A 25,468-nucleotide genomic window follows, 5' to 3' on the forward strand; every position below is an offset into this window, starting at 1 on the left:
CTTCACTTTTACAAATTCTTAAATAAAATCCATTCATTCCAATGAAATCATGCCAAAAGCTGTTTGCCCCTATTTCTGTTTTTGTAATTCATTCTCTACAATTAAATTATATACTAGTGAGATGAAGGAACAAGTCATTTCCTTACCAGCATCACACGGTCCACTTGGCGTGCTGAGACCCTCCGCTCCACAGTATGAACCAGCTGTACAAGGATAGCAGTCACTTATACTTTGGCCCATTGACACATTTCGGAAGGTTCCCTTTGGACACGGATACTGTGTGCCTAACTCTGTGCCATTCATACAGTAGTAACCTTGAGGACAAGGATAGTCCTCATACGTAGTGGTGTTGTCAGGACAATAGTAGCCAGCAGGACAGGAGAAACACTCGGCCTGTCCGGTCAGGTTGTTGTATGTACCTCGGTTACAGGCCAAAGGGCTGGAAGTCCCTACAGGGCAGTAATGACTAATCGGACACGGACCTCCAATTGATGGCTGATCTCCTGAAATTACAACATCATTAAGTTTTAAGGATTTATAGGGAATCAATTTAACTTAAAATTTCACCAAAAATTATACAATGTATATTAAGAAAATTATTTTATGAGAAAAATGCTGCATAATCACCAAAATGATAAACATATTGATCTACTGCAATGAAAAACTTCAGATATATCAAAAGTGAAACCTGTGAAGAACATCAATGACCCTAAAGAAAGTTTCACTGATAAAAGCTATTTCCTAAACACTCATATCTTATTTTGTCCACAAATGTCCCAATAGAACTAAAACTCTTGTATAACACACATTTTTCTATTAAAGCACAAAAAAACCCAATCTGTATAAAGCTTTATCAATTTTTATGTGTGAGTTGTATTTATTTTTTAATAAAAAATTCCTTCGCTTAAGTAAAAAAAAACAAAAAAACCCCCAACAAAACAAACAAAAGAGATAATTAAGAATAAACCTATTTATTGCTTACCCAAAGGCGTCGGGACATTGTTACCACGGAGACAATAGAAACCTGCATCACACGGCCCGGTTACATTACTGAGTCCCTCCGTACCACAGTACTGTCCCAAACTACAATCTTGACAGTCTGCAACCTTCTCAGCCATAACAGTATCCCTGAAGGTGCCATTGGGGCAGGGCGTGGGGTCTTCTGTCTGCTGTAGGCAGTAATAGCCGACGGGACAGGGACCGCCTACACCACTTGTTGTTTCGGGGGTCGGGGTACTCACATTACAACCTGAAACATATTATAGATGTATTGAGTATTCAGTCAAATTGAGAAACATGTTCTAACATGATTTGGAATTATGATAAACTACAAACAGACATTAAAAACTGGTTGCAAGCTTTCGGAAATGCTTATTTCCTTTGAAAGCAAAGAGTGTAATGACAGAGCCATTGACAACCGTTCACTATTGGGGAAAAGAGATGTAAGTGATAGGTCAGCTGTCAAAAGATACATTTTCATCCCCAATTACACTCTAAGGTAGTGTGAGGGGGACAGGTGATGTTTTATCTGTTCTGCCTTTGTTGTTTTAACACTGTAAATAAAAAAACAATGATATGGAAATTTTGGACATCACGAAATAAATCTGATAGTTTGAATACCTGATTTGCAGTAGTACCCCGCTGAGCATGGCTCCGTCCCAGTATCATTAAGACTATAGTCAAAATTAATGGCACCCCAACTAGAGCAGGAGAATCCTCCAGCACAGGGCAGACACTGTGATTCCATGCTGAGTCCTGTATAAGAAAGTTTATAAACATAGTGACATGGACCACATGTTGTACATCAATACAGACCTCATATCCTCACTAATATAACATATACTAGCTATATTGCTACTAGGGGATATTTTATTGTACCTATACATTTTCAAAGTTCTTTGAACTTCAGCATAAATGTCGTACTAGGATCTGGAATGTAAATCCCTGTAAGAGAACATGACTTTACTAGGTCCATAATGCCTCTGTCTGAACAAAAGGGCTTGTACTGATCTTTAATTTCTCACTCAGTTTTATCAAGGAACCATTTTAAAAAGATATTCCTATTATATTACCGTGCCCAATCTTCTTGTTCTCTAGGCCTTTGGATGGTTCTTTATAATTCTATTTTTGGTTTGTGATTTATTACATTTTGAGAGGATATTGAGCCCAAATTGAGTCAGTATGGGCTACCAATAGAAATAAAACATTTACCAAGGGCTGGGTTGTAGGTTCCAGGGGGACACATAGGTCTGTCAAGTCCTGTGCCTTCCGGACAGTAGCGCCCTGCAGTACACAAATCTGGCTGTATGGTAGCGTCCTCAGCACAGTAATACCCTTGGGTACAGTTGTAACAGAAGTCCATGCCGGTCTGGTTCTGGTACGTCCCAGGAGTACAATTCTTTGGTGTTCCTGTAAATCAAAATTCAATAATTATAATAATGATAATTTGGAGATTTATATATCACTATATCACAGCAACACAGCCGTCTCAAAGTGGATCACAAATTATCATTCATGGTTATTAGGCCTTTAGCAACCAGCCAATGTCTTTTTCAACTACTGGGGAAGCATACAGCCAGAGCTGCCATTTCGGGGCTAACAAGTGCATACATGACATTTCTTGCACTGTTCTACGTATATTACATACTCGTTCACAGCTGAGTCAACTGGAACACAACAGAGTAAAATATCCTGTTCAAGGATACAACAAAGCGTCCATGCCAGGACTCATGACAGCCCTTCACTCACATAGCCATGTGTCCTTCCCATTAATGCATTTTCAAAACATTGTCTCTTCCAACTTCCCTTCACCCCATCATCTTAAGTCAACCGAAAACTAAATTATTTGCTGTATGCTGCCTTAGACTAAAAGAAACAATAATTAATTTCTATCTTATTTAATTGATTGATTATTTTTTAAATATTCTGTGTTAACAAGAGATTGTAAATGGATAAATAAAAATGTTGCATCTTAGCAATCTAAACACAAACCCACAGAATCTCCAACTTTGTTCTACTGATTTTCTTTCATTATGTGGGGGCCTGCATCACTCACCTGGTTATTTCAGTAATCGTGACAAAATACTTTCCATTCAAGTTATACTACAATTATTATTCTACTTGTTTCGCTACTTCTTCCAAGAATGGTTCAAACTAAATGTTGATCGAATCCTGTCTTCTTCAAGAAGAAGGATATTAGCTTTTTTCTTTATTGCAATATTTCCCCTATTGGGCCCCACCCCTCCAGCCCCAGTATACATTGGATCTCCTTTGCCCAATAATGTTCCAGATCAAATTTCATCAAAATCGGTTCATGTGTTCAGGATGAGCAGCGAATTCAGACTAGGTCAGCTAATAATGAGGTAAAGGGTTATTAAATTTACATTGTTATAAAGTCCACAAATTATTTAGCATATGGAACCTGCAGTTATTTCTGGAATTATTAAGATGATTCAGATACATACCTACTCCCTCTGGGCAGTAGTTACCAGGTGTACAAGCCCCTCCAGTTCTCTGTCCATCATCCGGCATGCTGACTGAAGCACCACCACTACAGAAGAAACCAGCAGCACATAGACCAGACGGTGCCGTCAGACCTGTCCCATTACAGTACTGACCTGGAGGACAGTCTGTACAGTTTTCTGGTGCTTGAAGACCTGACGCTATGGTGTAGGTACCAGCAGGACATGGGTATTCTGTTGGGTATTGCGTTCCTTCCAGGCAATAATGACCAGGTTGACAGAGGTATGCTACCGGAGTTGAGTCGTTAGAGCCTTCCTCGCAATAGAAACCTGCCTGACAGTAAACATTTGGTAGTGATAGCCCTACCATCTCACATGCCTGCCCAGCGGTACAGGCAGTACAATGGGATTCATTGTAACGTCCTGTGTCTTTCAGATACGTCCCTTCAGGGCATGGCGTTGGATACTCACTGCCAAGGGGACAGTAGTGACCAGTAGGGCAAAGGGTTTCAGTAACAGTAGCTGTACCATTGCAGTAATATCCTTGTGGACACAGTAAACAAGCTGACGACCTCACTGCCGGCTGATACTGACCTCGAGGGCAGGGCTCTTGTTTAAATGCACCTGACAGGGTATAGTGCCCCGGATCAGTATCATGTTGTGTCGGTGTGCCAGCCCCACCTGTACAGTAATATCCAGGAGCACACGGCTCTGAAGCATTAGTACTACTTGACCCAGCACAATAGAATCCCGGATCACATGGTATACACTCGTATGAAGTCTTGGCCCCCGCACTCTTACTGTACTGTCCAACTGGACAGGCAGTGGGCACAGCGGATCCAGCCGGGCAGTAACCTCCAGCGGGACACACCCCTCCTGTCAACCCATCTGGTGGAGCGGAGGTATACGCCTTTTCCTTACAGTAGAACCCTGCATCACATACATCCGTCGGTTCAGTCCGTCCTATACCATCACAGTAGTAACCACCAGGACACGGGGTACAATCAGTGCTCCTACGAAGGTTGGTTGAGTTGCTGTAAGTACCGAGGGGACAAGGAGATGGGAGAGTACTACCAGTGATACAGTAATACCCAGCTGGGCAATCAGTTGGTGTAGCTAGACCTTCAACAGAGCAGTAATATCCAGACACACATTCAGCACAGTCATCAAACTTCTCTCTAGCAGACCCGTTCCTATAGAATCCAATAGGACAAGGGTTTGTGTACATGTATCCTGTACCCAACGGACAATAGTAACCACCTGGACATTCTCCAGCCACAGCAGTCAAACCCTCTGGTGTACAGTAGTATCCAGGTGTACAACTCTCACATTCGCTGACTTGAGACAGACCAGTAATACCGTTGAAGGTTCCATTAGGACAGGGGACTGGCCATGGATTGACATCTCCGCGGGGACAATAATTGCCCATTCGGCATGGCTGGTTGTACAAATCTGGTCTTACACTCATTCCTCCTGGACATTCAGTACCTCCAGGGCAAATAAAGTCCGTTTCCATGGTAGTTTTACTCGTAGCATTGCTAGAACAATAATATCCTGGCTCACAGCTTGTACATGCTGAGGCACCGGTATCAGAATAATTGCCCTTTTCACAGGGAAGTGGATCTACCACAGATTCTACGGGACAATAATATCCGGCCTTACATGCTAGACATGCTGCAAGGCTCGCTCCCTTTGTATCTGGATTATAGGTGGCTCTGTCAACAAAAGATTTCACTTTTATTTAACGAGCTTGCAAATGTGCACATAACTGCTTTAGCCTCATTTAACTTAAGATATAACAAATCATAAGTTTTAAAGCAATATTACACAAAAAAATATTTGACTTTTATTTAACTAGCTTGCAAATCTGCACATAACTGCTTTAGCCTAATTTAACTTAGATACAACAGATCGTAAGTTTTAAAGCAATATTACACAAAAAAGAATTTAAAGGTTAAGAAATTTTCTTATAATCGCAATGTAATCCTGGAGCCCTCGGTAACTTACATAGGACATGCAGCAGGCAGTATGGAGGCCTGGACACAGTGGTAACCAGCCCAGCAGTCCACGCATTTCTCCCAGGCGTCCACCCCGGTAAGGTTATTATAAGAGCCTGCATGACAAGGAAATGAATTTCCTGCTGGGGTTCCTGAAAAGAAAATAGGCATACTTTGATAATTCATCCTTTTGCTCTTTTATTCCAAGAGCAGTAACAATCTTATACTGGTAATTCACAATTGTAGTTTAGAATATTTTCAAAACAATGTAGTTTGAAATTAATTGTTTTTGTACCTCTCCTGAAATCAATGCAACTGGAAAAATACATACACAATTAAGGATTGTCAGACCAATAAGCCTAGAAGGTTTTTATATCACAGAATATAGTATTAATATATGATTGTGTTATTTTCCCAAACTTTATAAAAATGTACCTTAAATAGTTCCTCAATAGTTTCCATTCTAATATCAACATGTATCAAGTGTATTTAAAAAAGGTTAAATTAAAGTTAAAAATGTAAAATGCAATATATCTGACCATCAGGACACCAATGTCCCTGGAAGCAGGCCCCCGTTGGCTGGATGGAACCTTCAAGACAGTAGAACCCTCTTGGACACACATAGCACTGTTCCTGACTCTTTAGATTCGTAAGATTGGTAAAACTACCAGCGGCGCACGGCGTCTCTGTAGGTGAGCCTGTCCCCAGTGGACAATAGTGCCCCTGGCCACATGCCTGTGGTGGATTCTGTTTTCCTCCAGTTCCAGCAGCACAAGAGGTCGATTCTGGACATTTGTCACACTGTTCTATAGCGGTCAAGTTGGTGTGGTCAGTGTAAGTCCCTGCAGGACAAGCATACTCTGTCTGATTAGGAGCATAATTGCCACCCGGACAATAATATCCCGGAGAACACGGGTAGTTTGGTTCAGTGAGCCCATATAAAGTACAAGACTTTCCAGATGTACACGGGGAACAACCAGTGATGTTGACTTGCTCTTCTTTGTCATTGAAGGTACCTGGTGGACAGGGAGTTGGTGTGGCTCCACCCTCCAAACAATAATAACCAGCGGGGCAGGACTTACAATCCAAAATATTTTTAGCAGAACCTTGTTCAGTGTATTTGCCAGCTGGACATGGTATAGGGTTAGTGGCCCCAATCGCTTCGCAATAGTGGCCTCTAGGACAGGTCTGGGCTTCAATGTCATAGTCAGGGGTACCCGCTGCACACCAATATCCTTCTGGACAGCCTTTACATTCCGCTTGTGCCGCTGCCCCTTCAATCTTGTTGTAGTAGCCTGCGGGACAAGGATTGTCCTTTTGCCCTGCTGTACCGGCTGGACAGAAGAAACCTGGAGGACAAAGAAGTGTCGGTGCCACAGCAGTGCCCTCTGGACAGTAGAATGTTGCCAAACATTGTTTACACTCTGTATCAGCTTTGAGACCTGCGACATCGCCATAAGTCCCGGCTGCACATTTGGTCAGTGTACCTCCATCAAGACAGTGGTATCCCAAAGGACAAATATTTTCTGTAGCATTAGAGCTGGTGCTACCTTCGCCACAGTAATACCCTGGGTTACAGTTTGAGCAGGTAGTGGTACCACCTTCACTGTATGTACCAACTGGACAGATGACCGGGTCTACTGCTGCATCTGAACACTGATAGCCAGGGGTACACCTGGTGCAGGCTGCGGCGCCTCCTAAACTATAGTAACCACTGACGCATGCTGTTCCAGCATTGGTTTTATCAGGACACTCTTTCCCAGCATCACAGGCGGTGCAGGTATCGGCTCCACCCAAAGTGTAATATCCAGGGGGACATTGGTTGACAACAGCAGCAAAGATGAGCGGACAGGCAAAACCTGCTGGACAGGAAGTACATGCACTCTGTGAGCCTACGCTGTATGTGCCAGCAGTACAAATGGTCTCGGTGGCAGCAGTGATAGATGGACATTCATACCCTGGCGGACATTTCGTACAGGTTGTTGAACTAGCAACTGCATACTCTCCCGCCTGACAGTCAACTATCAGAGAGTCTGATTCCGTTGAAGGACAAGCCTTTCCTGCCAAACAAGGCGTACATGTGTCCACACCAGACAAGGAGTAGAAACCAGCCGGACATCTGTCATTCTGACTTCCATCAGTGCTTGGACATTCATACCCAGCTGGACATGGAACACAGGCAGCTGAACCGGCCACAGCGTATGTACCCGCGCTACAAGTAGCAATGTTAGTGCCATTCACATCTGGACATTCAGAGCCTGCAGCACATATGGTACACTCATGTTGTCCTCCAGTCGAGTAAGTTCCTGTTTGGGAAAAACAAACATTTTGTTATTGATAAATCCATAATATGAACTCATCTTTCTAGAAGTTTAAATGAATCACTCTTTATCTCAAGTGAAATTATGAAGCCACATCCATTTTGATCAGAAAGTCAGGCTTGTGGCATTACTTAACCATCAATTACTTTCTTTGTTTAAACTTTAAACCAATTAGTATTCCTGTTTTCATTTGTTTGGGATTCCACAACTTCTTTCCACCTTGTATGATAAAATATTCTGCATACAACTAGACTATTAAATCACAGGCTAAAATATACCCCACCCTTCCCTAAAACTACAACTCATACAAGGAACATAGAGGATCTGTTTCATAAAAAAAAAATAGAAAGTGTCTCTAGGACATAAATGTCCCCACTCCTAATCCAGTGAGGAAGGGATCAAAGGTCATCTTTGACCACACTTTAACCTTGACCAATGACCACCATATGGTGATCGAGTTTAGAAGATGATGTCACAATACTATGGTGTAAATATGAACTGAATCAATTCCAAATGCAACAAGAGAAACAGACATGGTTAATGCTATATATACACACTCGCCCCTCATTAACGGCAAGGTGCATAAAAAATGGTCGAAAGTTCTGTCAGATATCAAACAATACACAAATTTACCCCAACTGTCTGGTATATAAACAAACATATAAACTTACCACTTTCACAAGGTACTGAAAGCACAGCTGAAGTTGATGGACAGAATGTTCCGGCAGGACAGGAAATACAAGCTGTGTAGCCACTCCCAGAGTACTCTCCTGCAGCACATGGTGTGGGTAAGGAACTGGCTGTTGGACATTTGGATCCTGCTGGACATGTGGTACATGTGACGGACTTTGCCAAACTATACTCTCCAGAACCACAAGCAACTGGTGAAAGTCTGAAGAGAGAAATCTAGCAATTGACTGGCTCTGTCTATTTAACCTTCTATATACAGTTTCAAGTAATATATTAATTCATTATCCATGGGATTTAGAATTCAGATTTACTCTTGAAAATCACTCTTATATATTCCTTCTTAAAACTTAAAAGATCGGACATACTGTCAACATACACAATTTGTCCCACGTTAAAATTTAAGGGAAAAACCAAATCAAAACACATTAGCAGAATGAGAAATGAGCACACCATCAAAAAAGTTATAAAAACCAATAGGCCTTAACAGTCACTTGGGATGTTAAAGTCTTTCATTTCAGCATATCTAACCCCATGACCTTAAATGAGAGGCCAAGGTCATTCATTTGAACAAATTTTGTATCCCTTCATCCAAGTTTGCAGCAGGGCCATTATACGGTTTCTGGACATCTTATCATTATTGATAAGAAGTTGTTTATATGGTTTCAGCATATTCGACCCACCCCTGTGACCTTGTATTTAAGTTAAGGTCATCCACTTCAACAAACTTGGTAGCCTTTCATCCAATCATGCTACAGACTCGATATCAGGTCTCTGGGCCACTTGGTCATCAAGTAGATGTTGTTTAACAATTTTAGCATACTAGACCCCTGTGACCTTGAATGAAGGTCAAGATCATCCATTTGTACAAATTTGGTAGCCCTTCATCCTAGCATGCTACAAACGCAATAACAAGTCCCTGGGCCCCCTGGTTATCAAGAAGAAGATGCTTCAATTATTTAGCATATTTGACTTCTGTGACCTTGAAAGAAGGTCGAGGTCATCCATTTGAACAAAAATAGTAGCCCTTTATCTCATCATGCTATAGACCCAATATCAGGTTCCAGTGCCTGTTGGTTAATGAGAAAATAAACATTATTTATGATGGACGATGCTTGATGGACAACCCTGGACAAAAGGTGATCACAATAGGTCAACCGACTCAGGTGATCTTATAAACCACAATAAGCGCTATCATAATTTAGCAGGATGCAAATGTTTAAATAAGATTACTGTTAAAATATGTAAGAGAAGGAATTTCATTCCATAAAGTAACATTATTGAAACTTGGCCCATTGAATATTACTTGAAATTTCATTTCAAAGAAAAAATTAAGCTGTATCTTCAAAGTAATTGCCAGTGTCAAAGCTGTTAGAGTACTTACGCGGGGTCAGAACAGTAGGAACCTGCAGGACAATCTGTGCAGGTCGTTTGTCCGGTCAAACCATCGGTATGTTGTCCTGCTGAACACTGTATCTTTAGAGATGGAAACGGACACTGGTAGCCAAGAGGACAGGCTGTGCAGTTGACTTCGAGGTCAGCACTGTACTCACCAGAAGCACAGACCGTTTTACCCGAGGAAGTACAGCTGTATCCTGCCGGACATACCTGACATGAGGTGGATCCCTGGAAAATACATTTACAGAGAACCTCTCTGAAACACCAGCTGATATACTACTCTATAACTTCAATAATACAACATGACATAATTTTTTTCTTTCTGAAAATTATTTTTACCAGAGACATTTGATTTATTTGAATATAATACTATACTAACAGCAGCACTGTAGTAGCCAGTCCCACAAGATGAAGGAGAACCAGTGGGATCGGTACAAGTCTGACCGGCCGGACAGGGAGTACAGGACGTTTGTCCAGCTGCGGAGTAGCTTCCACTACTACATGGTGTTGGGGCTGCTGAGGTTGTTGCACACGAATAACCAGCTGGACACTGCGTACAGGCTACGGTCTGAAAAAAATGCTCCAACTTTTAACAATCACTCAAATGTACAGGTTGCTGTATCCACTTGTAAACGATTCCAAATGATTTTCCAGTGATAACACAAATTTCAATCAAAAGACACCACATCATCTACATAACTTACACAATAGACATGTTTCTTACAACTTACCACTCAAAATGACTGTGCTGCGATAATACACAAGACATACCACTAACTGCTACGAGAATACACAAGACATACCACTAACGACAAATGATCACCCAAACAAAATCATTTTCTCATAATAAGAATGTACAAGACATACTTCTAAAGGTAACTTAACTATCCAACAAGAGAACTTTGCCACAAGAACACACAGAATTTCTACTTACCGTTCCCTCCAAGCTGTAGTATCCAGAACTACAGTCCACAATGCTAGCAGGATCAACACAGTCTTTACCTGCTGGGCACTTGGAACATAAGGCAGCGACTGCATTACTATAGAGACCTGTGGAAATCATTACAGACAATACATGTTAATTAATATACAGAGTAGAACACATAGTTATACTTTGTTAACTGATGACGATGATAATGATGAAGGAGGCATTGATAAATCAACATTGAATCATAACTTGAGACTTTGTCTCAGGTAAAAGTCTCAGGTGACTAACACATAGTTATACTTCGTTAATTGATGACGATGATAATGATGAAGAAGGCAATGATACATCAACATTGAATTATCATTTCAGCCTTTGTCTCAGGTGACTGTAATAGGTACATAAAGAAATCTTTCAAAAGAAAATACACATTGATTTTTGTAATTTCTATAAATCTTATTAAAGAAACCACACAATTCTTAGTTCTGAAATAAAGGCCATACCTTGAGAGCATGCAGTGCAGGTGGACTCTCCCAAAGCACTGTACGTTCCTGCTGCACAATTGGTTGGAGAGACGTACACGGATCCGTCGAAGCAATACTGACCAGCTGGACATTGAGTACAGGATGATGCAACAGCCGAACTGTAGTAGCCACTCGCACACAGCTAAGTATCAAAATATGTTGTACAAGTGAAGAAATGTGTTCTTACATACCTAGTATATATTTTACGTATAGGAAAAATAATACAAAAATATCCATCACAGAATTATATGTATAGTTCTCGGACATCAAATTATTAAAGTAACTTATATTTGCCAATAGCTAATATAACGAAGTCAACAGCTTACCACGTAGCAAGAAAATACTTTTGATTATCTAACAGTATGTTACTGACAAAAAAAAATACATAAATAAAAACTTCTTAATCCTATTGAAGAATAAAATAAAAAGCATCATTATGAAAAAAAATGCTGAATTTTAAATAATATAAAAAGTATCGTACTATACAAGTTGATGTTCCTGAAGGACTGTAGTAACCCGCTACACAGTCGACAGCTGAGGCTGCTTTATCCACACATGACTGCCCAGCTGGACACGCATCACATGATGTTTGACCAGTCAATGTCTGGTATTGACCATCTGGACAAATGATTGGATCTGATAGTGGATTCGGGCAGTAGAAACCTGCTTCACAGTTGATACATGCAGTACCGTTGGAATACTGTCCAGACTGCAACAGAGTATACAAAGAGGTTTAGGAAAGTCATTTTAATATCAAATTGAATATAATTGAGTTAATTTCAGAGTAACCCAAACTAACTCTAGATCTTTCACTGAACAAATTGATCTAGTTTCGAAGAGGTATAGGTGTCCGAGAGTGAATTTCATAGCTACATACATGCCATACCTCCCGGCGTGAGACAAAATCTCCCTTATTTTCAAGTCATTTATTTCCTCCCGGCAGGAGAGCCAAAATTCCCATATTTTGTAATTCCCTCCGGTATTTTTGCCGACGCCATTTTTGTTTACAATTCAGTGTTTTTCTCGCGAGATTTGGCTAAATTTAGCGATCACGTGATCCATCTGTTCACGTGATCACTCAATCAAAATGGCGCCTGTTGGACACGGCTTTCACACGAAGCTCTGGCTAGTGTAATGTTTGCGCTAGAATATCTATCACCATGAAATAAAGGCAAGTCGCTTACAAACAATTTTAACCCCCTTAGCTAACAGACTTGAATTATGGTTTGTTTTCTTTTAGGACCATACTTTGATGATGGTAATTGATACAGAGTCTGGTCAGACGCAAAATCACACGTGTTTTTCATTTACCATGTGTATCGTTGATCAGTGATAGCATGATGAAATCCGATAATTTCTTTTAGAAAACTATCAAAATTAGCACATCTGTTGGTCGTTACAAAGTGGTCAATCATGGTGTTTACAATGACTGTACAGTCCATGACAGAGACAATATACAAAATCTAGAATGATCGTGATCAGATTTACTGCAGTCTCCTAACATTAACATCTTCCGTTCTCATAATTTCATGTATACACTTGCACACTTGGAATATTTTTATATCTAAATGGTCCAACATAAGGTATCCCACAGGACATTTCATGGTGATTTTTACAACTGATGTGTTCCCTCGGAGTGGATCAAGCTTTCTAATTTTAAGAAAATCCAAACTGATAAATGAATAACTTGCTTGTCTTAATCTTTAGCTACATGTAATTATAATATACCCTTTTCAAATGCTGTTATGCAATATGCATAAAGCTGTGAAACTTTTTGTGTTGCATAAAAAAAATCGGAAAAAAATTCATAAAAAAAAAATCGGAAAAAAATTCATATCATCAGAATCTGAATGTATACTTATTGCATTTTTTACCTTATACAACTTTTTGTTGTTTGCATATACAATATGATTAATATTTAAAATAAATACAAATATTCTTTATCACTTTCAAAATTAGTTAATTGCTAAAAAATTGAGTAAAAATGTCGATATTTATGTCGCGCACAAATCTCCCTTATTTTAGGCAAAATTCCCTTAAAATAATCATCAATCTCCCTTATTGGTCTCCCAAAAATATGGCATGTATGTAGCTACAGATTATTTTATCAATTTAAACAAATAATACAAACCGTGCAGATCACTGGCGTTCCTCCATTTGGACATATATGGCCAGTTGGACAGCTCTGGCAAACCGTATTCCCAGCATTCGAGTACTGCAAAGGGAGACAATTTGTACTTTTACATATCATTTATCATAACATATGATATCATATTGATCCGAAATGTATTTGATTTGATGTATATACATCTATATATTTATGGAGAAAATTGTAGTTTTTGATACCCAATCACTGTTTTTTTTTTGCTATGGAAATACATTTCAATAATTCAATAAAAAGTACCATCTTTTTCATTCAATGATATCTCTTCCTCAGTGGAATGCTTCGCATGAATAATTTCTCTCCCAAAGTAACGCTTGACAAGGCATTCCACTCTAGTAACCAAGATTTTCCCAATAATAACTCTTTTCCCTTGGCACCTATAGTAACAAATCCAGCCCAAGTATAAACTCTCCAGAGAATAATCCAGACCAATTATCAACTTTCTACAGAATAATCCAGACCAATTATCAACTTTCCCCAGCATAAACTTTCCCCCCAAATATTCATCCCTGAGAGTAGCCATTTCCCCAGATAAGGTAGGATATTGGTTTTATCCCCAGATAAGGTAGGATATTGATTCTATCCCCAGATAAGGTAGGGTATTGATTCTATCCCCAGATAAGGTAGGATATTGATTCTAACCCCAGATAAGGTAAGATATTGATTCTATCCCCAGATAAGGTAGGGTATTGATTCTAACCCCAGATAAGGTAGGGTATTGATTCTAACCCCAGATAAGGTAAGATATTGATTCTATCCCCAGATAAGGTAGGATATTGATTCTATCCCCAGATAAGGTAGGATATTGATTCTATCCCCAGATAAGGTAGGATATTGGTTCTATCCCCAGATAAGGTAGGATATTGATTCTATCCCCAGATAAGGTAGGATATTGATTCTATCCCAGATAAGGTAGGATATTGATTCTATCCCCAGATAAGGTAGGATATTGATTCTAACCCAGATAAGGTAGGATATTGATTCTATCCCCAGATAAGGTAGGATACTGATTCTATCCCCAGATAAGGTAGGATATTGATTCTATCCCCAGATAAGGTAGGATACTGATTCTATCCCCAGATAAGGTAAGATATTGATTCTATCCCCAGATAAGGTAGGATATTGATTCTATCCCCAGATAAGGTAGGATATTGATTCTATCCCCAGATAAGGTAGGATATTGGTTCTATCCCCAGATAAGGTAGGATATTGATTCTATCCCCAGATAAGGTAGGATATTGATTCTATCCCAGATAAGGTAGGATATTGATTCTATCCCCAGATAAGGTAGGATAATGATTCTATCCCCAGATAAGGTAGGATACTGATTCTATCCCCAGATAAGGTAGGATATTGATTCTATCCCCAGATAAGGTAGGATATTGATTCTATCCCCAGATAAGGTAGGATATTGATTCTATCCCCAGATAAGGTAGGATATTGATTCTATCCCCAGATAAGGTAGGATATTGATTCTAACCCCAGATAAGGTAGGATATTGATTCTATCCCCAGATAAGGTAAGATATTGATTCTATCCCCAGATAAGGTAGGATAATGATTATAACCCCAGATAAGGTAGGATATTGATTATAACCCCAGATAAGGTAGGATATTGATTATATCCCTAGATAAGGCAGGATATTGATTCTATCCCCAGATAAGGTAGGATATTGGTTTTATCCCCAGATAAGGTAGGATATTGATTCTATCCCCAGATAAGGTAGGATATTGATTCTATCCCCAGATAAGGTAGGGTATTGATTCTATCCCCAGATAAGGTAGGATATTGATTCTAACCCCAGATAAGGTAAGATATTGATTCTATCCCCAGATAAGGTAGGGTATTGATTCTAACCCCAGATAAGGTAGGGTATTGATTCTAACCCCAGATAAGGTAAGATATTGATTCTATCCCCAGATAAGGTAGGATATTGATTCTATCCCCAGATAAGGTAGGATATTGATTCTATCCCAGATAAGGTAGGATATTGATTCTATCCCCAGATAAGGTAGGATATTGATTCTAACCCAGATAAGGTAGGATATTGATTCTATCCCCAGATAAGGTAGGATACTGATTCTATCCCCAGATAAGGTAGGATATTGATTCTATCCCCAGATAAGGTAGGATACTGATTCTATCCCCAGATAAGGTAAGATATTGATTCTATCCCCAGATAAGGTAGGATATTGATTCTATCCCCAGATAAGGTAGGATATTGATTCTATCCCCAGATAAGGTAGGATATTGGTTCTATCCCCAGATAAGGTAGGATATTGATTCTATCCCCAGATAAGGTAGGATATTGATTCTATCCCAGATAAGGTAGGATATTGATTCTATCCCCAGATAAGGTAGGATAATGATTCTATCCCCAGATAAGGTAGGATACTGATTCTATCCCCAGATAAGGTAGGATATTGATTCTATCCCCAGATAAGGTAGGATATTGATTCTATCCCCAGATAAGGTAGGATATTGATTCTATCCCCAGATAAGGTAGGATATTGATTCTATCCCCAGATAAGGTAGGATATTGATTCTAACCCCAGATAAGGTAGGATATTGATTCTATCCCCAGATAAGGTAAGATATTGATTCTATCCCCAGATAAGGTAGGATAATGATTATAACCCCAGATAAGGTAGGATATTGATTATAACCCCAGATAAGGTAGGATATTGATTATATCCCTAGATAAGGCAGGATATTGATTCTATCCCCACATAAGGTAGGATATTGATTCTATCCTCAGATAAGGTAGGATATTGATTATATCCCCAGATAAGGTAGGATATTGATTATAACCCCAGATAAGGTAGGATATTGATTATATCCCTAGATAAGGTAGGATATTGATTCTATCCCCAGATAAGGTAGGATATTGATTCTATCCCCAGATAAGGTAGGATATTGATTCTAACCCCAGATAAGGTAGGATATTGATTCTATCCCCAGATAAGGTAGGATATTGATTATAACCCCAGATAAGGTAGGATATTGATTCTAACCCCAGATAAGGTAGGATATTGGTTCTAACCCCAGATAAGGTAGGATATTGGTTCTAACCCCAGATAAGGTAGGATATTGATTCTATCCCTAGATAAGGTAGGATATTGATTCTATCCCCAGATAAGGTAGGATATTGATTCTATCCCCAGATAAGGTAGGATATTGATTCTATCCCCAGATAAGGTAGGATATTGATTCTATCCCCAGATAAGGTAGGATATTGATTCTATCCCTAGATAAGGTAGGATATTGGTTCTATCCCCAGATAAGGTAGGATATCGATTCTATCCCTAGATAAGGTAGGATATTGATTCTATCCCTAGATAAGGTAGGATATTGATTCTAACCCCAGATAAGGTAGGATATTGATTCTATCCCAAGATAAGGTAGGATATTGATTCTAACCCCAGATAAGGTAGGATATTGATTCTATCCCCAGATAAGGTAGGATATTGATTCTATCCCCAGATAAGGTAGGATATTGATTCTATCCCCAGATAAGGTAGGATATTGATTCTATCCCCAGATAAGGTAGGATATTGATTCTATCCCCAGATAAGGTAGGATATTGATTCTATCCCCAGATAAGGTAGGATATTGATTCTAACCCCAGATAAGGTAAGATATTGATTCTATCCCCAGATAAGGTAGGATATTGATTCTATCCCTAGATAAGGTAGGATATTGGTTCTATCCCCAGATAAGGTAGGATATTGATTCTAACCCAGATAAGGTAGGATATTGATTCTAACCCCAGATAAGGTAGGATATTGATTCTATCCCCAGATAAGGTAGGATATTGATTCTATCCCCAGATAAGGTAGGATATTGATTATATCCCTAGATAAGGTAGGATATTGATTCTATCCCCAGATAAGGTAGGATATTGATTCTATCCCCAGATAAGGTAGGATATTGATTCTAACCCCAGATAAGGTAGGATATTGATTCTATCCCCAGATAAGGTAGGATATTGATTCTAACCCAGATAAGGTAGGATATTGATTCTATCCCCAGATAAGGTAGGATATTGATTCTAACCCAGATAAGGTAGGACATTGATTCTAACCCCAGATAAGGTAGGATATTGATTCTATCCCCAGATAAGGTAGGATATTGATTCTATCCCCAGATAAGGTAGGATATTGATTCTATCCCCAGATAAGGTAGGATATTGATTCTATCCCCAGATAAGGTAGGATATTGATTCTATCCCCAGATAAGGTAGGATATTGATTCTAACCCCAGATAAGGTAGGATATTGATTCTATCCCCAGATAAGGTAGGATATTGATTCTATCCCCAGATAAGGTAGGATATTGATTCTATCCCCAGATAAGGTAGGATATTGATTCTATCCCCAGATAAGGTAGGATATTGATTCTATCCCCAGATAAGGTAGGATATTGATTCTATCCCCAGATAAGGTAGGATATTGATTCTATCCCCAGATAAGGTAGGATATTGATTATAACCCTAGATAAGGTTGGATATAGATTCTATCCCCAGATAAGGTAGGATATTGATTCTATCCCCAGATAAGGTAGGATAATGATTCTATCCCCAGATAAGGTAGGATATTGATTCTAACCTCTGCATCCCCACAGGCCACAGGAGAAGCTGTAGGGTCAGGACACTTTGACCCCGCTGGACAGATAGTACACTGTGTGGCGCCGGTACCTGTATAGTAGTACCCATCAGCACACTGAAATAAGAACAATTGAAGCATTATATCTAATTCTAAATCCTTACTTGGAGTTTTGTATGTTGATATAAAGATAAATAATTTGCCTTCAAACCAAATTTTATTTAAAAAAGCATTCTGTTATGGTTGGCATGAAATTAACTACCCAGAGTGGTACTCCATGGAACACTTTACGCTAGACAATACAGGGAGTGAAGTAGATAACAATATTGACTTACCGATTTACAAGTTTCTAGTCCATAGCCATCTTGGTATTCTCCTGCTGGACAAGGGGTCGGACTTTCTGTGCGATTAGGGCACTTGGATCCTTAAAGGTAAAATATATAAGGTCAAGGTACATGATTCCTTAAATGTTAAGGTACATGATATGCCTGGGATGGTATGAATGCTAATATTTTAGCAAAATTGGATCATTGTTAATGTTAGCAGTCTATACAAAGATCTGTTCAAGCACAAAAACTTGAACTTCAAAATTAAATTTGCCTGAAAAGAATCAAATTACAGTGAAACTTCTCTATTAAGACAAATTTAGGGTCTGAGTGAAAGTGGTCTTAATAGCGGATTGGTATTAATACCATAGTGATATATATTCAGAAGGCAATATTTGACCACTTGATTGATGTTTTCAGAAAGTTTTGTGAACCCATCTTAAATAGTTTTCGAGATATGCTTTAGAAACACCACTGGTCAGACAGAACAGGACCCATTTATATATCCTCTGGCAAATTTCATTGGTAGGGAATAATTAAAACTACACAGTAGAGTTTTTAATTGAAATGTAGGCCTATAATAAAACTTCCACATGCATATAAAAAGGACTAATAAAATGTGTAATTATGTACTTACTTGAGACTTTTATATAAAACGTACATACCTTGTGGACACTGAGTACATGACTGTTGTCCTGTCGCCGTCTGATGGAAGCCGGCCGCACATGCAATAGGTTCTGACATTCCACTGGTGGGACACTTGTAGCCGGCTTCACAGCTGGTACAGGAGGTGCTTAAATTCCGAGCATAGTTTCCCGCTGTACATTCTACAGGTGACGAGGAGGTAGACGAACAGGAGTATCCGCCTGGACAGGGAATACAGGCCGTGTCTCCTCCAAGGGAGTAGTAGCCACTCCCACACGACACCGCTGGAAAGACAGAAAATAGTATTTATAATTTGTGTTAACAATATTATCAACCATTTATCTGCCTGAACATACCAACCTAATGGTGGAGGAAACAACATTATTACTCATGCCCTGGTCAGGCCTTGATTTCCATGATCTACAGCACCTAATGGGCAAGCCAGAAATACTCACGAGGTTATAGCACTGTCCCACATCCACGTTTTATAAAATAAAGAATGTTTAAATAGTGTAGTGTTGATAGGCCCATACCCTCAAATAATCATAGTGACAAATTGTCTATTATATGATATGAACACCTAGATGGCAATGTATATACAATATATATATTGTACACATAAATACGTGTATACATATATTGTATCATGACCTGTATGAATTATTAAGTATGAATTGTATACATAAATACATGTATGAATGATTAAGTATGAATTGTATACATATATAAATAAATACATGTATATATATTACATCATTACTTGTATTAATGATTAAGTATGAATTGTATACATACCAGCGGAAACAGTTGGACATTCTGAGCCAGCAGGGCATGCAGTACAGCTTGTCTGTCCAGCTGTATCCTGGTACGTACCAACAGAACATGCAGTACAGTACTTCTGACCAGCAGTGCTACAGACGAAAAAAAAGTCAGTACAGTGGACTCCTAATAGCTTTATAAAACTATATCAGTAATGGTATCAGTAGCATTTAACTCAATTTTGATACAATGTAGTAAATATGAATCAAAGTGGAGAGGTACTCAAGATATGTCTAGGATTCCTGCCCTGGATACACTATGGTATCCCTCCTCCCCATAGCCATGGATACTCTATGGTATCCCTCCTCCCCATAGCCATGGATACTCTATGGTATCCCTACTCCCCATAGCCATGGATACACTATGGTATCCCTACTCCCCATAGCCATTGATACACTATGGTATCCCTACTTCCCATAGCCATGGATACACTATGGTATCCCTACTCCCCATAGCCATGGATACACTATGGTATCCCTATCTCCCATAGCCATGGATACTCTATGGTATCCCTACTTCCCATAGTCATGGATACACTATGGTATCCCTACTTCCCATAGCCATGGATACACTATGGTATCCCTACTCCCCATAGCCATTGATACACTATGGTATCCCTACTTCCTATAGCCATGGATACTCTATGGTATCCCTACTCCCCATAGCCATGGATACACTATGGTATCCCTACTCCCCATAGCCATTGATACACTATGGTATCCCTACTCCCCATAGCCATGGATACACTATGGTATCCCTACTCCCCATAGCCATGGATACACTATGGTATCCCCATCTCCCATAGCCATGGATACTCTATGGTATCCCTACTTCCCATAGCCATGGATACACTATGGTATCCCTACTCCCCATAGTCATGGATACACTATGGTATCCCTATCTCCCATAGCCATGGATACTCTATGGTATCCCTACTTCCCATAGTCATGGATACTCTATGGTATCCCTCCTCCCCATAGCCATGGATACACTATGGTATCCCTACTCCCCATAGTCATGGATACACTATGGTATCCCTATCTCCCATAGCCATGGATACTCTATGGTATCCCTACTTCCCATAGTCATGGATACTCTATGGTATCCCTACTTCCCATAGCCATGGATATACTAGTTACCTGTACTCTCCAGCATTACACTGGACTGGGGACTGGTTTTTGTTTGGACATTTTGACCCTGCAGGACAAGTTGTACAGTTGGCAGACTGGACACTGTCGGCATATTCTCCATCAGCACATTCATAACAGACAGAAGAGCCAGCAGGACTATAGTATCCCTGTACACAGTCAGAAGCTGCCCCAGCTACATTGTCACACTTCTGGCCTGTAACATCAAACATTCAAATTTAAATATTGGATTTTAACAAATTAATCTACCCCTTTAAGCAACTTAGAATTATTTATGAAGTACATTTCAACATTATTTGAGTAGTTGTCATTTCGGGAAGATTAACACATCAGCATTGCTCTAAACCTGTTGTAACATACCTGCTGGGCATGCTGTACAGGAGGAGGCTCCACTAGAGGGGGCATAGGTTCCATTACTGCATGGCTCAGGGGTGACCGTTCCTGGGAGAGGACAGGCATATCCGGCGGTACACGGTGAACAGGAAGTGGCTCCACTGGCGGAGTACTCCCCAGCTAAACATTGGACAGGACTGGACGTGGTGGCTAAGCTGCATTTGTATCCAGCAGGACAGGTGTCACATGAAGTGGCACCAGCTGAACTGTACTTGGACATTCCACATTGGGTTTGGGTGGTAGATGTACAGAAATATCCTGCTGTACATTGAGTACAGGAGGTAGCACCTGAAGAACTGTAATGACCTGTAAACACACAAACTTACCATTACAACTGTGGAAACATGGTGATATTTAACCATTACAACTGTGGAAACATGGTGATATTTAACCATTACAACTGTGGAAACATGGTGATATTTAACCATTACAACTGTGGAAACATGGTGATATTTAACCATTACAACTGTGGAAACATGGTGATATTTAACCATTACAACTGTGGAAACATGGTGATATTTAACCATTACAACTGTGGAAACATGGTGATATTTAACCATTACAACTGTGGAAACATGGTGATATTTAACCATTACAACTGTGGAAACATGGTGATATTTAACCATTACAACTGTGGAAACATGGTGATATTTAACCATTACAACTGTGGAAACATGGTGATATTTAACCATTACAACTGTGGAAACATGGTAATATTTAACCATTACAACTGTGGAAACATGGTGATATTTAACCATTACAACTGTGGAAACATGGTGATATTTAACCATTACAACTGTGGAAACATGGTGATATTTAACCATTACAACTGTGGAAACATGGTGATATTTAACCATTACAACTGTGGAAAACATGGTGATATCTAACCATTACAACTGTGGAAACATGGTGATATCTAACCATTACAACTGTGGAAACATGGTAATATCTAACCATTACAACTGTGGAAACATGGTGATATCTAACCATTACAACTGTGGAAACATGGTGATATCTAACCATTACAACTGTGGAAACATGGTGATATCTAACCATTACAACTGTGGAAACATGGTGATATTTAACCATTACAACTGTGGAAACATGGTGATATTTAACCATTACAACTGTGGAAACATGGTGATATTTAACCATTACAACTGTGGAAACATGGTGATATTTAACCATTACAACTGTGGAAACATGGTGATATTTAACCATTACAACTGTGGAAACATGGTGATATTTAACCATTACAACTGTGGAAACATGGTGATATTTAACCATTACAACTGTGGAAACATGGTGATATTTAACCATTACAACTGTGGAAACATGGTGATATTTAACCATTACAACTGTGGAAACATGGTGATATTTAACCATTACAACTGTGGAAACATGGTGATATTTAACCATTACAACTGTAGAAACATGGTGATATTTAACCATTACAACTGTGGAAACATGGTAATATTTAACCATTACAACTGTGGAAACATGGTAATATTTAACCATTACAACTGTGGAAACATGGTAATATTTAACCATTACAACTGTGGAAACATGGTGATATTTAACCATTACAACTGTGGAAACATGGTAATATTTAACCATTACAACTGTGGAAACATGGTGATATTTAACCATTACAACTGTGGAAACATGGTGATATTTAACCATTACAACTGTGGAAACATGGTGATATTTAACCATTACAACTGTGGAAACATGGTGATATTTAACCATTACAACTGTGGAAACATGGTAATATTTAACCATTACAACTGTGGAAACATGGTGATATTTAACCATTACAACTGTGGAAACATGGTGATATTTAACCATTACAACTGTGGAAACATGGTAATATTTAACCATTACAACTGTGGAAACATGGTAATATTTAACCATTACGGCTGTGGAAACATGGTGATATTTAACCATTACAACTGTGGAAACATGGTGATATTTAACCATTACAACTGTGGAAACATGGTAATATTTAACCATTACGGCTGTGGAAACATGGTGATATTTAACCATTACAACTGTGGAAACATGGTGATATTTAACCATTACAACTGTGGAAACATGGTAATATTTAACCATTACAACTGTGGAAACATGGTGATATTTAACCATTACAACTGTGAAAGCATGGCAATATTTAATCTTATATTTATTGTTTATTTCAATTTTCAGTTTGGAACAATTTATTTAATATAAAATATTTACAAATATATAGATATTTTATATAAATTTTTTTACAATAATATTCATCCTTTTTCTTTACATGAAACCCCAGAGGTATTGGCACCCACAACAGAATGATCTTGAGAGCCCTATGAAAGACTGATATTTTCTTTACTTTGCCCTTCTTTCCCCTCTGCCTCTTATCTATTTGATAACAAGATTTGATAACATGTAGGCCATTTTGTTTTCTTGATCATACACAAAAATTTTATGAGCACAACTAGGGACATGAAGAAATATTGATAACAAGTATTGTTTATGGATGGGAGGACGATGGATCACAGGGCGATTTGGTTACCCACCATCTAATGAGGATTTAGCTAAAAATATCACAGACACTGTAATATTGATACATTTGGGTACAAAAATTTGCTGATAGCTATTCAATATATCATGTAATGTAATATCTACCAGATCCCATTCTTGTCATAGCTTTAAATAAATAATGAAGATGAATATGTTTAAGAATGCTTTTCCACTTGAGAGTATCAAGTTATTTGAGTCTCAATGTTAACTTTAGCTATATACAACAACATTTATACAGAAGTAAAACTGCAGTTTTTATAAATTAATACAGCTTTGAGAAGTGATGTGAGAGGTGAGATCGGAGGTACCTACAGTGAGGTGTTTTGATACAATTGTACCTCCTCATGTAGGTCAAGATGATGCAGTATATAAAGAATGGTTTCACATACAATACAACTTTTCAATACATATAACAAACAATGAAAATCTAACATAATTCAGTTATCAATACCAACACAACATAACAAGTACCGTATTCGACATAATAAGTGTACAAAAAGTCAAAATTGACCCAGTTAACAAAACCTTTTTAAGGATATGTTCCTACATGAAATCAGAGAAACTCCTCAGAATATCTGTTGGCAAAAGGAAATAAGACTTCTTTGGAATTTAATTCAGTGCATGCACCCATGCTCTTTTTCCAGAAAACTTGTTTACAGGGACAAGCGTTAATTATGTCGAATATGGTAGTTATTATACAATACATGGATGTTCTGAGCTAAGACACCAGTTCACCATTCACTCTGAAACAAGTACAGCATGCTTAAACCATTACCACAGTATATATGGTGGGTTACCATGGTATCAAATAGGTTACCATGGCTTATAGGTAGGATACCATGGTATTTGGATGGGTTACCATAGTATTTGGGCGAGTTACCATGGTATTTGTGTAGAAAGAAGTAGGGGATGAGAATCATTTGCTGAATAAGAATCAGAACTTTTCATAATAATCTGTGCAATAATGATATAATATAGGATCATTGGTATAATATCAGGGTGCCTGAAAATGATACTACAATTAAATACTAATTCCCAATGGATGGTCAAAATGTAGTTCCACTAGATATGGCATCACAGCCTTATGGTTACATATTATTTACCAAACCATGTTTTTAACAGAATAGGAAATTATAAAATAGAGTTTGTTGGACATCGGTAATAGGTCACATAATGTATGTGAGACACTTGTAATAAAATATATAATTAACTTTTAAACCAGGAAAGAATTTTTCGTTGATACTTTTTTGTTTGTTTATGGTGTATTGGGGAAATTGGGGAAATACACAAGTCTGTTATAAAAGCAGAAAGCATGTCCTCTTGTTTAGAAGAGTACTTTGAGGAGGACATACTTTCTTATCAAAGACATCAATCTGATTCAAAAACATAAAAATAATTTGACATTGATAAACACTGCATATTGCCATATTTAACAGGAAGATATGTTATTTTGTCTCACTATAATGGTCAATAGAAAAACTCCAACATATACCAT

The 25,468-nt window shown here is 38.7% G+C and overlaps 1 protein-coding gene across 1 annotated transcript in view; it reads right to left on the bottom strand.

Moving 5' to 3' along the window:
- LOC117334493 overlaps positions 1-25,468 on the bottom strand; it is a 155,995-nt gene that overhangs the window by 59,049 nt on the left and 71,478 nt on the right. The window contains 20 exon segments of the mRNA XM_033894150.1: positions 147-503; positions 983-1,249; positions 1,621-1,755; positions 2,212-2,409; positions 3,465-5,176; positions 5,469-5,610; positions 5,998-7,764; positions 8,451-8,671; positions 9,851-10,092; positions 10,244-10,432; positions 10,799-10,914; positions 11,293-11,455; positions 11,795-12,022; positions 13,445-13,528; positions 18,084-18,197; positions 18,416-18,504; positions 19,072-19,335; positions 19,847-19,962; positions 21,010-21,214; positions 21,379-21,717. Coding sequence (XP_033750041.1) covers positions 147-503; positions 983-1,249; positions 1,621-1,755; positions 2,212-2,409; positions 3,465-5,176; positions 5,469-5,610; positions 5,998-7,764; positions 8,451-8,671; positions 9,851-10,092; positions 10,244-10,432; positions 10,799-10,914; positions 11,293-11,455; positions 11,795-12,022; positions 13,445-13,528; positions 18,084-18,197; positions 18,416-18,504; positions 19,072-19,335; positions 19,847-19,962; positions 21,010-21,214; positions 21,379-21,717 — 6,948 coding nt within the window.

This window comes from Pecten maximus, chromosome 9 (genome assembly GCF_902652985.1).
Source record: "Pecten maximus chromosome 9, xPecMax1.1, whole genome shotgun sequence".
NCBI lineage: Eukaryota > Metazoa > Mollusca > Bivalvia > Pectinida > Pectinidae > Pecten > Pecten maximus.